The following is a 15,229-nucleotide window of genomic DNA, read 5'->3' on the forward strand; positions in this document are numbered from 1 at the left end:
CTTTCACCATATCTATTTGTGGTTATTGGGGAGGCCCTTAGCGCCATGCGTGAAAAGGGTGTTGAGAATGGGTTTTTCAGTGGGTTTGAAGGCCTCTTAATGGGAGACAACTCACACATCTCCAAGACGCGGATGGTACTCTTTGTTTTTGTGATGCGAAAGAAGATTATGTTGACAATCTTTGGAAAATCTTGGTTTGTTTTGGAGTTGAATATAAGTGTGGCCAAGTTTGAAATGCTAGGAGCGCATGTGCTTGGTGGCGACCTGGACTTGTTTGCTAGCATCTTCGGGTGTAAACCTGGCTCCTTCCCTTCTACATATTTAGGGTTGCCTTTACGTATAGGGAAGCTAGCTAAGCACCTTTGGGATAGGGTGATTGAAAGAATAGAGAGGAAGTTGGCTTTGTGGAAGTGCCATTATTTGTCTTTGGGAGGTCGCCTAACTCTCATAAAGGTGGCATTCTCTAATATGTTGGTTTGTTTTATGTCTCTATTCAAATGGTTCAAATAAGTGTTGGATAAGTTGGAGAAGCCTAGGTGGGATGAGGTTTGCAAGCTGAGAGAGAGCTTCCAAGTATGGCACGCAAGAGGGAGGCTGGTTTGTGAGGAATTCTTCGCTTTACAAAGCTTCGACAATGTCTCGTATATGCTTATGGTTTGACCCATGGTGTGGCGACCAAACTCTCTTTTCAAGGATTGCTTGCCTTACTTTTGATCGCTTCATTTGTGTGGCAGATTGTGTCTCTATTGTAGAGGGATCGGTCGTTTGGACTCCTGATTGCCGAAGGGATCTCTTGGAGGACAAGATCGTGGAGGTAGCTAAGCTTCTTGATCTTTTAAAGAATGTTAAGCTTGTGGCCACCGAAGATGACTCTATTTTTTTAGCTGAGGCTTTGGTCTGGAATGTTCTTGGTCAAGTCTTCCGAGATGATTTCAGAGTCCCCTTCCTCTCTTCGTTTGCCGCACCCGTTTCACCAATGGTTCTATGGAGCCCCACCCCGCGTGGTGGTTTTTGTTTGATTTGTCGGGAGGAGGTGAGTTCTTACTGTTGATGATCTTTAGAAGAGATCCTTGGTACTTCCTAATGTTTGTTTGATGTATGTGGCAAATGAGGAATCGATTGATCACCTATTCATCCATTGCTCTTTCGCCCAAAAGGTTTGGGGCCATATCTTTAGTTCGTTGCATGTTGATTGGGTGATGCCAAAATCTGTGGGGGAGCTACTTTGGGCTTCACACGGCGGTGGAGTTGGTAAATCCGGAAAGGCAATTTGGAGATTGACCATAATGGCTTTTTTTGGGGCTTATGAGGAGCAATAAATGGGCGGTGTTTTAGGAATGAGTGTGTGGGTGTTGAAGATGTTATTTGCAAAGTCAAATATTTAGTGTCAGGTTGGGTGGCCTATGTAAAGCACGCCTCGGGTGGCCTTCTTTCTTGATTTTTAATTTTTTTTTATTTTTTTATCTTACCTGCTTTTGCGGCTTTCTAATAAAGTTGATGTTACCTCTCAGAAAAAATATTGTGCCAACGGAATGGTCTAGTTACATGCTTATGCATTCATAAGAACCTCGTTTGACCAACAGTGAGAGATGTGGAGGTTATTGAGAACTCGTTGACCTGTTGCGATTTACTTTGTTAAACTCCTTTCCTATCGGTTCTGATCCTGTTGTGCAATGTTCCTTTTGTAGTGAATCTCTTGCAAAATCAAATCTTGTTCCACAAGATTTGTATACATCCTCCTCACATTTATGCTAGAGTGTTCGACATGGCCATGAGATTTGGCTTATGTAGATGAAAAAAATCACAGGGGAGATTATGTTCGCCGCCGCCAATGCAGAAGGATGGCTTTCTAGAGTGCCATTGATCCTGGGTAATAAGCAAGATTCTTTGCTGAAAATACATTCTGCCCCATGTATCTGAGATCCACGTTGTCCCATGAATAATGCAGAACAGTTTTTGGCTCTTCTCATAACCGGCAGATTAAGGCTCGTAACTTGGTTTCATTCTTGGCAGGTGTCATTGAGGCTGCCATACACTAGTATGGACATCACTGCAATCTGTGATGCATAGGCCGCTATGTTTTCTGTCCATTTGTTGTAGATGGTCTTATTGTTGTACTTGAGCAACTTAGAGACTCATCATTGTTGCTCCATTGAAGAAATCGATGGCTCAAATATGAATTTCAAGCTTCCGGGGTCAGTTTTAATTTGGAAATGTTGACTAAGGAGGTATGGCTGCCATTTTGTGAGAGCATGGCTCATCAATTCCTTATTACATAGATTTTGATTTGGGCTTGAAAGCATCGTCATGCTAGTGAAAGTGAGTGGTTTGCCTTCCTACATCAAAATGCCCTCTGACCCATTTTTCAAAGAATAAGATTTGTCAACATAATTGTTGAAGTCGGCAATGTGAGGACATGTGTCGAGGATGTCACTTTCTTTGGGTGGAGAGTGCTGACAATGTGAGGACAAACATTTAAGACATCACCCTTGAGTAGAGAAATGCTTCTTTGGCCTTAGAACTTCATTTGAACACATCCTTGTGTGGTAGTGCCGTGAGAGGTGCATTAATCTTTCCTGAATTTGCAAATTAGCTTGTGAGCTCTACAAACCCTCGTAGCGCAATAAATTCCATAGAAATGTCAGGCCATGCTACTATGATTGATGAGTTCGTCAGTACTATTTTTGTGTGAGGCTAGCTTAGATGTAGACTCAAACCGATTTGTGGGAGATGGAGGTGGCTGATTGGAGTCTCATTCTGATAAGCATTGCTCTTGAGTCTGGGTTGGCTGACATTGTTGTGGTGGTTGTCTATGGTCAGGGTTTCTTAACAAATCAAGTTCCCTGTCTAGGGGAGGAAGCATGTGAAATTATAAATTATGATGTGTGATAGGTTGTCAACCAATGCTTAATAGTGAAATAGCTGAAACTGTAATTTGCGTCAATATTGTTGCTTGATACAACCTTCTCAAATATTTGTATTTTGAGATTGTGTTGTTTCAATTATAGTTGCACTAACAACAAAGTCAGGCCACAACAGATTTAGGTGTGGGGAAGCGTCAGTTTTGAAATGTTAGAAATTATAAACACCTAGGAATTAGGAGCAGGATCACAATTCAAAGTAGGGGCTGCACTGAATGGGAAGGATTGTGCTACTAAGGTTTCAGTTTGACCTTTCTTCACATCGACTTCCAGAAGGAACTTGTTTTTGCTAATAATTCAATTGGTCTCATTGTAGAAAAAAAAATGCATGATGGAATTGATGCTTGTATCATTACTTCCATAAGTGCCTATATTGTTTTTTCAACTTTTGAATTCTTTTGTCCACATGATATTTATCACTTGAGTTTTTGATGAGGACATCATGTCACGTACAACCTTACGTACGTATCAGAGGAGGAGGCGGGTTGCATCGATTTCTCTGTGGCTAGGCGAGTACTCGTGATTGTGCTGAAGACCCCATGTGCATGTGTGAGCATATGGAAGACCGCACACTGGGAAGATGCACATGGGCTGCTTTATGGAGTGATTCAGACCGTTGCATTGGAGGGACGTGACGATCGGGCCATTGGATCGCATGGATCGTTTTAATTATTTTATTTTTGGACACCTTTATGAGTGATTTAGTAGATTCTCTTTAGAATATGGCCATTTTTATTAAAATTTCAGAAGACTGTTTTTTTTGTAATTTGTGAAACTTGAAGCTATAAAAAGAGGGTGGGCGTGTGACTCTCTCCCTTATTAGGTTTTGTGAAAAAAGAAAGAAAGAGACTTTTGCTCTTTTCTTCTTCTTCTTCCATCTTCATGAGATTTGAAGAGACTTCCATGTGATTTGGAAGGGAGATTGCTGCGAGACTAATCTTCATCAACGGAGGTGCGTTGTCTCCATCTGTTCCCACATATTCATCTCTCTTCTATCCATCAAGGTATTTTCTTTAAGTTCTTCAATTCTTCCATCCTAAGTCTTCATCCTCTCCTAAACCTATCTTTCCCATACCTATATACCATCCAAACCCTAACCAACCTAAACCAATCCATCTCACGCCACACGTGTGCTCGTACGGCCACACGTGTGAATCCTTGCCCTTTTTGGTCTTCCATCACCGTTAACTCAAAACCCTTTTATCTTTTCCCAAAACCCCCTTAACCAATTCACCCAATTTTTTCCCATATTTCTCAATCCCTTTTAACCCTAATTTCACCCTAGGGTCTATTAGGTCTTCTACTTTGAGATAGATTATATCTTATGCTAATTGGATGTCCCTACATCCATTAGATCCTAATTTCTTTTTATTTAATGATCTTGTGTGACAATGTTGGTAACTTAGGCTAGGATTATGCATGATGTTCTTTTGGTTTTCATGGTATTTGTGATGATTATGGTAAGGTTTGTGTTTTTTTGTTAATTATCTTAATTTTGTTACTTGATCTCACATGATAGTTGGTTCATTCATCGGTCCTGCTTTAGTTCTATTAATACTTTGAAATTGTATATATTGAGAAAAATTACTGCTAAAAAGTATATATTGAGAAAATTACTGCTAAAAAAGTATATATTGAGAAAGTTAATTTCTTGCTTTTAAAAAAAACAAGAAAATTAACTCATGCGTGCTTTTCTTTTAATTGTCTGTTAATAATGTGCATGTGATTCCTTATTTGCCTTTTATCTAGAACTACTAGTGGTTCAATATTTTATCTTTTTATCTCCATTACATGCAGATATTGACCCTCACCTTTGTGTGTTTTTGTGAGATATAGGAGAAAGTGATGTTACAGAAAAACCCGTTGACCCTGTTAAAGTGTACTCTGAGAAGGAATTGATCAGGGAAATTGAGAAGGTTGCAGCTACTCTTGTCCCAGAAAAGGATTGGTCAATAAGGATAACTGCTATGCAGAGAGTTGAAGGCCTTGTTTTTGGTGGTTTGTATCAAATCATTGCTATTATTTGTTATTACCAACACTATCTATACGCTCTTTCCACTCAATTTTAATTTCAAATGGTCAAAACAGAGGAGGTACATTTCCCACGTAAATTACCAGAAGAGACAAGAAATGAGAAATGAAAGTGATGCACTCATTTCTGATTAAATCTAAGTTGTCTGAATTAGGTAAGACATGTATGAATTAGCTAATACTTGTATGACTTGGCCTGCATGCATCAGAATACCCAAATTAACCGGAGCTCTTGTCCTTTGGCTGGTTCAATGATTCTCGTGGATACACTAACTCGGTCACTTAAACTATCAAATTGGCTTGGATAATTAACTTGAGCAATCAAACCAACTTAGATACTTCAACCATCGTTGCATATCCTCTCTTGCTGCTGTTGATTGGCCCATGCATATAGCTTTGGCGAGTATAGGCTGAAGAAATGTAATACCTTACAGTCTACATGCATATTTCTAGTTGTATAGATAGCAGCATCATTGTTTCTTGAATCGCAGGCTTCTGAACTTTATAGGGGACATACATTTTACCCCACTAATGCATTACATGATTCATTTTGTTAAACACTCACATACTACACTGCACTGTATGTGGATTTTTTTATTTTTATTTTTATTTTTTATTTTTTATTTTAAAGATTGAGGCAACCCAAACAAAACAAAAGAAAAAGAACTACCCGCACACACACAAAAACAGCCACAAAAAACAAAAAAAACAAAAAAAACAAAGAGGCTATACAACTCAAACATAAAGCTGAAAGAAACTGAAACCCAAACCCACAACTGAACCCAGATAAGGAAGAAAGGCTATCTCAGGAGAGGAAATTATGGAGGAATCACTGAGGGAAGAACTCCCAGCCCAATCCTTGAGATCCCTGAGAAGGAAGGAAAACACCCGAGTGGAGGAGGAGACATTCTGAAAGCAGCGGGAGTTTCTCTCTCACTGAAGAGACCAAAGAGAGGCCATCACTGCTAGGTGCCAAATGGTAGAATAATCACCACCAGTTCTTCTTCCGAACCAGGTAAACAGCAGACCAGAAATCAAGTTGGGCATCACCCAAATCAGATGAAGATTTAGCAGGACAGCCGACCAAATTTTATTGGCAAACGAACAGTGCAGGAAAAGGTGGTTGATCGACTTGGCACTGCTGGACAAACATTTGGGAGAATCATGCCTCTTCGGTGTATGTGGATCTTTAGCTGTATATATCGAATGAACTGGCCATATATCAAATGCTCAATTCTTTTGAAATTGTTAATGGCAATTGGCATGTTACCGCAATGATTTCTTGTTCTGATATTTACGCGAGGAAATTAAATTCCTTGAAGATATTGCTTCTTTATTCTGATCAGAAGAATTTATTACTTTTATGTGATATTTATGTCCAAAATTTATTTATTTTCTATCAGGTGCTACTAATTATCCATCTTTTCCCACACTCCTGAAGCAACTTGTTCCCCCCTTGAGCACTCAGCTTTCTGATCGACGGTCTAGCATAGTAAAACAGGTTTGATAATAACTTTTGTACATGTGCTGGTTTTCATCTTTCTTTCTTCTTGTTCCTCTTCTTCTTCCATTCTTTTTTAACCAAAACTAGATCAACAATCTTTCAAGCTTCTTTGAGGTGAGTTCGATGTTCTAATTCAAACTGTGAATTAGGGTTGCAATTTTCGTTTTTAGCTCTGTCCAAAACCACTATTTCTTTTTTCTTCTGACAAACTGTTGTTTTTTACATTTGCTGGAACCTTCTGTTAAATGTTGGGGGATCTTATTTTCTTTTTCACTTTTTTGGATCGATTGAAAAGGCAAAATATGATAGAGAAGTGGAAAGTGAAACAACAACACCCTCTGGATCCTGATCAATTTGGCTGGTCTAGAAAATCCTCCTTACAAAATCCTTTCTAATGGACCACAAGATACTATGGCAAATGATCATCATTACTAACCTTTCTAATGACATTGAGACTTGTCTTCCCAATGATAGGGGCAGAAAAAGAAGTGGTGATAATTTGGCTCCTTGTAAATAGGCTAGCATTTTGGATTCAGTCCTGCTTTAGACTGTTGAATGGATGTACAAAACCTCAACTCCTGCCAAGCCAGGATTATGAAAAATAAAAACATTGAAATTGAGCTTGAAAGACCAATCATGCTTCCATCTCTCAGTTTTTATTTATTTATTATTATTTAGATAATCACTATTATAAAAGGATGCTGAGTTCCCTGTTTGTAACAAACTGGGCGCTCCCCTGTTGTGCACTGAGTTTATACATGTGGGTACATGGTTTATCCAATCCATTGGTCTGATGGCCCCCATAATGTATGGACCACACCCAAAAGATCTCCTCAATTTGGTCAGCTCTAACCTTTCCATTTGTTACTTGAAAGACACTACGTTTTGGAGAATATTGTTGTGTATTTTTTTTTGAACGGTATATTGTTGTGTATTTTCCATCGATGAGAATGACAAATATATATAGAAGAGGTGGGAGATCTGTAGAGATCTGCATAGATCTTTACAGATATACATGTATCAATCCAAATAGCTATATATAGTATGTACAACTCTACATACATATCCTATACTCTGAACACCAGTGTTGGCATGCAAATACATGGATAAGAAGAAATGTGCCAGCAATCCACATTCAGTGGAGGAAAGACTGAAGATTCAGTGACTAGGATTTTCCAAATTTGGGATTTTTGTGTGTGTGTGTGTGCGCGCACGCGTACGTGCGTGTGGCACATGTACAAACTCGGCAGAACAGGGATCTTCCCTGTTCTTTACAAACAGGGAACTTGCCCTCTTATAATGGATCATTTTCTTTTGAAAGACAATTACTAAGAATGATCTCTCAATAACTTTATTAACATTACATCTACTTCCCAGAACTGATATCCTTAATCATAAAGTACATCTTCTTACGATTAGAGGTCCTTCATCTGCTCGCTCACCACGCCAATGCCAATATTTTCACTCCGTTTCTAGAAGTATTGTTGTTCCTTACTTTCAGTATTCCCATCAGATTGCTGCAGATGGCGTCTACAACTTTTGTAATTTAAGTTTTAACTGAAAAGGCCAGCTAAAGCAGGTCAATGAAAGAATGCTAAATCAATCCGGTGGGCTGAGAAATAAACGATATGTGGTCTCTTCTACAACACAAAATGATACTCATCTGTACTCAAAACAGAAGCCACCACTGAGAAGGTTGGATTTTATTTAGGGTAGCTGTCCAACCAAATGCAAGCGCACTTGGTGGCACCTGAATATCCTTAAAAATTTTCTTCTAGTGGCAGTAACCTCTCCACCTCCAATCAAAACAGCATAAAGGGTGTGGACTGAGAACACCCCACGAACTCTCCCTTATCCAAACCTACAGTCAAGCCCATCTCAAGGATTATGTCTTATCTGGCTTACAAGCAATACATTGAAACCAATTTGCTTGGTGACAAAGAGTTGCTATACATGTTGTCTTCTCATATATCTTTTTGATGATGCTTTTCTTCTTCTTCATGTGTAATTTGTTAAATTTCATCTGTCAGCGCTTTTGTTAGACTTGCACTCTTGTTCACTTAGCTATCAGATGTCGACATTTCTCTTGATGATAGAATCACTATAACTGTTGCTCACTGTTTTTTTTTTTTCTAGGCTTGCCATCTGCTAAGTTTACTATCAAAGGAACTTTTGGGAGATTTTGAAGCATGCGCTGAGATGTTCATTCCGGTAAAATTACCTGTTTCTTTCTGATTACTGTGGTTGCTAGTTTCCTAATAGTTCTTTGGATTTGCATCTCTTTGACTTTCAGGTGCTTTTCAAGCTGGTTGTGATAACAGTGCTTGTAATTGCAGAGTCTTCTGACAACTGCATAAAGACGGTATGAATCAGATAATACTTCTTCCCTCTATAGCCGTCTTTGTTGTAACTTGTAAGCTTCTATCTGCAATATCTTGTGGGAATTTCAGATGTTACGGAACTGCAAAGTTTCCCGAATTCTTCCCCGAATAGCTGATTGTGCAAAGAATGACCGAAATGCAGTGCTACGTGCTAGGTATGTCGATGCCACTCATGCGAATATCGCATTTATCTAGCTTATCACTAAGATTTTGTTTTGCCTCTGTCACAACTCTGGATCCCAGCATGTGTTACCCTCCCATTAGGGCCCACATGTTGAGATGGTCTAATGATCGGAACTGCCTGTGTTCTGGATTCTGTGCTATATGGGCCAAAGCTTACGCTGAATGGATAAATGAAATCATCACTCTACGCGGATGAATTTAGAATATAAAAAAAAAAAGATTTTCAATGGCCCATATTCAACTTCATAAATCAAAAGTGAAGATCATCATTGAGTTGTGATCATGGGGCCATGGCTTATGTATGATGGTATTGGTAAGATGGATAGTTCAACCCTTTGACCATCTCAGCATATGGGTCCTCATGGGGCGACACATGCTGATGATGCTAAGTTGTGACCTAGGCAAAGGGGACTCTATTACTAGCTCAGTTACTGTTAATCTTTCCTCCTCCTCCTCATCATCATCATCAAAGCCCTATCCCAACTAATTGGGGTTGACTACACGAATCCTGTTCCACCATTGCACTCTATCAAGGGCCATACCCTTAGTTAAACCATAGGTCATTAGGTCTTTTCTTACTACCTCCCTTAATGACCTTTTGAGACTTTCCCCTATACTTTGAGAGCCTTATACTTGAACCAACTCATTCCTTCTAATCAGCACAGTTCTTAGAGCCTTCCTCTTTTTTAATTTTAATTTTCATGCTACTGCAGGTGTTGTGAATATGCACTTCTGATCCTAGAGTACTGGGCTGATGCACCTGAAATTCAGCGATCAGCCGATCTTTATGAAGATCTGATAAAATGTTGTGTTGCAGATGCAATGAGCGAGGTATAACCTCGCTGTGTGTTTCTTGCTCAGGATTTGCCAGAAGAAAGAATGTGCATGCCTGAATCCTAGGGGTTGCAATTTTGCAGATATATTTTTGTCATTTCTCACTAATAAACCAAAAGTCATTTCTCTCTCTAAACTGCTCCTGGTAATGGGAGTAGCACAATTTCAGGTTTTAATGCTTGTTATTGGTTCTGACTTGGTAATGATTGGACCTGTTCAACTTGCCATATCAGTCGGCTGATGAAAATAATTGTTGCTAAAGTCATGCTGAATCGATACAAGTTGCAAGTCGCAGGTGATGTCTATTGGTGACAATGCTCTCTATATAGAGAACATGTCAGCCAAGCGGGCAAGCTGTTTTTAACCAGCTGAGTCTACAAATTGAATAGGGAAGGGTTGCCCATTTTCTTCACCTAGGCTATGCCCCCATATGAATACTCTCTCTGTTTTTTTATTTTTTATTTTTATAGAGATAACAACAATTTATTAAAACGCTCTCAAAACACAAGAAAAGAATGCAACCCAAAGAAAAAACAACAAAAACAGCAAAAGAGCGGACAACCGAAGCTGCCTATACATGTCCCACTCAATCTGAAAGGAGGCCTTTGATTTTAACCAGCTAACAATATTTACAAGCTGGGTTTCATCCCAGCTGGTGCAATTCATTTTAAATTCCATAAGATTAGTAGGTCAGATACCAAAATCTGGGTAGATCTGGTGTTACAAGTCTTGGGTATAGGGATCCCTATCCTCATCCAATTATATTTGAGTACTCGAGTTGTGTACTCTAGTTCGCTCCAAGATCTGTGTTATAGCTTTGAAGGTACATCTGCACGAAGATTTTGTTATGTCATGTGATACCAATGCATCTGCAGATACTTGGCTTGCTTTACTGATTGGTGCTTTGTTCTATACACTTCGGAGGTTTTTTGCATTTAGACAGACGTAGATCAGCACTCTTCAATAGTCTGCTGAGTTGATTTGAGATCAGCTTTCATAAAATCGCCAAGTTAGGTTTCTCTAAATTTCAAGTCTTTGATCATGGACTTGGCCGGGTTTTCAGAAACATGGTGACTTGATGATCAACCAGGTTAGTTTTCTGAAGAAAACCATAGAGTTCTAACCTTCAGTTTCTGGTCCATTTTCCCAGCCAAACTTGGGTTGCATGCAGGGGATTTGTGCTGTTTAAGATTTTCTTTCCTGCAAAACAACAAGAACGCTTTAAGCACTATTATTATTTACTTCCCTCCATATTTTCTTCTTCTTCTTCTTCTTCTTCTTCGTCATTTCCTATCATCTAGCTTTTGCTTCTTTTATCTATTTTTATTTCAAGTTTTTGTCCAGTAGCTGCTTTGTTCTATATATGTTTAAATTTTGCCAACATTTTTTTTCTTCATATTTTTTCTTTACTATTTGAAAATCTTTTTTAAGCATATCAATTGACTCAGTTGTTTTGTTGACATATTTGTTTATCTCGTTTGAGCTCACTCACATGGCCATTTGGGCAAGGTCCGAGTAGAGTTTAAGCTCTGAACATTGAATAGGAGCCATGCAGTGCCTAAAGTCACCTAATTGCCTCTCTAGCAGCACAATCTAGAGTTTCTAGCATTGCATGTTTAGATAGCCTTAGAGTGGTCTGACCTAGGTATACCAAAACGGTAACGGTGGCCTTAACAGCCACCGCCGTTATGATACGAGCTGTAACAGCCATTACGGTCTCTCTCTCTCTCTCTCTCTCTCTCTCTTCGAAAAAAATCTGTTTTGGCCCTGTAATGCACAATAGTTACCACTGTTGCCTTTATGTAATGGCTGTTATGGCTGTCACATAACTGTTTGGGATACTTTGGTCTTGACTAGTCTGTAAATGCCACATAAAGCCACCACTCACCCATTATATATATATATATATATATATATACAGCCATTACGGTCTCTCTCTCTCTCTCTCTCTCTCTCTCTTCGAAAAAAATCTGTTTTGGCCCTGTAATGCACAATAGTTACCACTGTTGCCTTTATGTAATGGCTGTTATGGCTGTCACATAACTGTTTGGGATACTTTGGTCTTGACTAGTCTGTAAATGCCACATAAAGCCACCACTCACCCATTATATATATATATATATATATATATATATATATATATATATATATATATATATATATATATATATATAATGTCACCAAGGTATCCCGTATCGGTATCGGTTGGCGTAACGGTGTCCTCCAAAACCGATACGGATACGGGGGCGTAACGGTGATACGGGGGCGTAACGGCCCGTAACGGCGCAAATTTTTTTTTTTGCCAAAAAAATATGAAAAAATATGGATTAAATCCAGAATATTCTAAGCATTCCAAATATGCATTCATTTATAAATTGGAACATGTTTATGGTGGTGTAACGGTCCACTCTTTGGTGAGAAGTTGTATCGGACTGTCTGATGAATTTATGAACCAGATAACCTGAATTTGACTACAAAATTCATATATTTAATTTTCTAACTATCTACTATCAATGATAGATATATTAGAATGAATGTAAAATGAAAATATCTTAATTCTTACATCAAGTGTTTGCAATTATTTTTGAGGAATTTCTCGAACATACCTGTGGTCCTGTGCAGTGTGGTGCACCATGCACGTGACTGTGATAGTGTAATTCCTGTCTATGACCTGTCATCCTCAAGTCAAGAATATTAAAAAATAAAAAATAAAAAATTAGTAGTGTCTGATATACTCCCTGCAACTTGATTAAGGATTACTTGATTGGTTGTCGGGGGAGCTATTTTAAATACAAGTTCGGCAGTGTCAAGTGTGTACTCGCGATTTGCAATAATACTGTTGTGAGCTGTCTGCTGCAACAAATACTTACCTTAACACAAATATATACTCACAAGTCACAATCACAAGTCACCACCAAAATGAAAATCGCTTTTTGTGGTTGCTCGACCTCCACATTATCGTCATCGTCACCATCAGGCCGAGTCTGTCCAATAGGTGTAGGTGCTACATATCCATAATATCCTGCCGGAAGGAAATACTAGATCAACGAAACTAGAGGATGATGATCTGACTAGGCAACGACTCGACCGGAATAAGGATATCCACCGGTGCTCGTCCGAATAGCCATCGGTGCCCATACTCAGCCGTTGAGAATCTTGAGATTGAGAGTGCGTCTGCTGTGATGAGTAACTTGGATTTGGATCTGGATATCTATAATCATATGGATATTGATCGGGAGGGCTACTCCAACATGAATGTGATGGAACAGGCTCAGTATAACCATCATAATTCAATTCACCATAAGAATATCCATCATAATAACCAAGACCATGAGCCTGCTGATGTTCCGAACCTCCCGGACCCGGTGCACCACTAGATGTACCCACCTCCTGCTGGCTGTATCGTGACTCGGTACACTCATAAGTCCGACCTCGTGTACCACCTCGTCGATGTTCATCGACATCGTGATCTGTAGACGGCTGTATAGGGCGCTGAGCAACACCAGAAGTGCCAGCACCAGGGGCAGGGGGGTCATCGTCATCATCCGACACGGTCACGCTACCACTGCTCGTACTCTTTTGTTGATCTTGAGCCGTATCCGTACGTGGCATAAACGCTGCCCCTCTTACTGGGTCCAACACATCTGCACGACTCTCTTGTTGCGCTCTGCGTATTTCTGGGTCATCAATTTTCAATTCTTCACTATCCTCTTCAATTTGTTTTTCCCTTGTTTCCAACCAAGGTAGAAGTGGGTCATCCTCATCATAAATATTGTCCAAGTTTATTCGACAGTAGTCTCCGTCATTAGCAGCTGTAATGCTCCTATGATGTCGTCACATTCTTAGTTTTATATTGTAGTGCATGAAGACAAGTCTATCTAATTTTCTAGTCTGCAATCTATTTCTATTCTTTGAATGAATGAGCGCAAAACAACTCCAATTTCTTTCGTAGCTAGAGGAAGATGTTGTCTGACTCAAAACTTTTACTGCAATTTTTTGGATAGCCTTCGTACTCTCTCCGAAATTAATCCACCATTCGGCCGGTTGTAATCTAGATACTGCATGCTGTGCAAGAGCATCTCCAAAGCTACCAAGGCGATTTCCAAATGTATCTAATTCATTTAATGCTTTTCTTTGCAGATCTAAGTCAGGCTCTAATCTCTTTATCACATTTTTTAGCCCGACACGAACTTCATCATCCGCAATAAATGATTGGGCATATCTATACCTAGGATTTAGGTAGTAACCTGCTGCATGAAGATCGTGATGGAGTTGTTTTGTCCATCTCTTGTCGATCATCTTCCAATAAGTCTCCCAACTTCTACAATCACGTTGAATTGCAAACTTTGCCTTATCCATGGCATCATATATGAAGCCCATGGTAGGTGCTTCATCGGATTCAACAAGACGGAGTACCCTCATTAGTGGCTCCATCACCTTTAGGATCGCCTTGACTTTCTTCCAATATTTGTTGTCCCGTATGGTGTTCGCAACTTCGACCGGTGTCCCTGATGTCTTCTTCCCATGTTTTGTGTTGAGCCATTCTCGGGAAGCGAACATCTCACTCAACTCTTCCCTATGCTGGAATAAACTCTCTAATGCTATAAAGTTTGTTGCGAATCTAGTCGCCGCAGGCCTCAACAACTTTCGTCCTTTCGTGAACTTTCTCATTATTGCAACTACTTGATTATGGTTGTAAATAAACGTCGTCACTTCCCTTGCCCTTTCGACCATTTCCTTAACATTCTTCTTCTTCCTAATATCTTCCAATATAAGATCAATACAATGGGCAGCACATGGTGACCAAAAAAGATGTTTTCTCTTATCCATCAACATATGTCCTGCAAGCTTATATGTTGCTTCATTATCTGTCACAATCTGCACTATATTCTCCTCTCCAATCTCATCCACAACTTTATCCATTAGTCCATTAATATAAGTAGAATTTTTTGTTGCCTCTGAGGCATCAATTGACTTGTGGTATATAGTTTCTAAGTGGCAGTATACCATGAAGTTGATCATGCTACGTCTGGTTGAGCCAGTCCAACCATCACACATGATTGTACATCCTCTGGCTTGCCATACAGGTTTAAAGGTAGCCACGTATGCTTTCACATCCGCATTCTCTGCATCTGTCCATTTCCCCCTAATCTCTTTAGCCGTGGGAGCTTTTATTCCTTCACCTGCTTCTGCTGCTGCATCAATTACCACCTGCCAATATGGAGAATTGGCTGCGTTAGGAGGTATGTTGGCATGTATAAATAACTTTGCTGTTGCTCTACCTAATTTCTCAACGGAAGTTCTACTCCACATTTGTTTTATCTTCTTTTGTTTAGTTGATTCTTTCCTAAATAGGATTGGATCAATAGAGGGTC

The 15,229-nt window shown here is 39.5% G+C and overlaps 1 protein-coding gene across 2 annotated transcripts in view; it reads left to right on the forward strand.

The window, feature by feature from the left end:
- The window catches only part of LOC131245730 (CLIP-associated protein-like), an 88,898-nt gene that overhangs the window by 24,104 nt on the left and 49,565 nt on the right, over window positions 1–15,229 (forward strand). The window contains exons 6-11 of one of the 2 annotated variants that reach the window (XM_058245386.1): window positions 4,752–4,919; window positions 6,356–6,453; window positions 8,593–8,667; window positions 8,750–8,818; window positions 8,907–8,992; window positions 9,734–9,851. In XM_058245386.1, the coding sequence (XP_058101369.1) occupies window positions 4,752–4,919; window positions 6,356–6,453; window positions 8,593–8,667; window positions 8,750–8,818; window positions 8,907–8,992; window positions 9,734–9,851 (614 nt within the window). The remainder of the gene's footprint in view (window positions 1–4,751; window positions 4,920–6,355; window positions 6,454–8,592; window positions 8,668–8,749; window positions 8,819–8,906; window positions 8,993–9,733; window positions 9,852–15,229) is intronic. The other variant, XM_058245387.1, reaches the window with a different exon arrangement.

Source organism: Magnolia sinica, chromosome 5, assembly GCF_029962835.1.
Source record: "Magnolia sinica isolate HGM2019 chromosome 5, MsV1, whole genome shotgun sequence".
Taxonomy (NCBI): domain Eukaryota; kingdom Viridiplantae; phylum Streptophyta; class Magnoliopsida; order Magnoliales; family Magnoliaceae; genus Magnolia; species Magnolia sinica.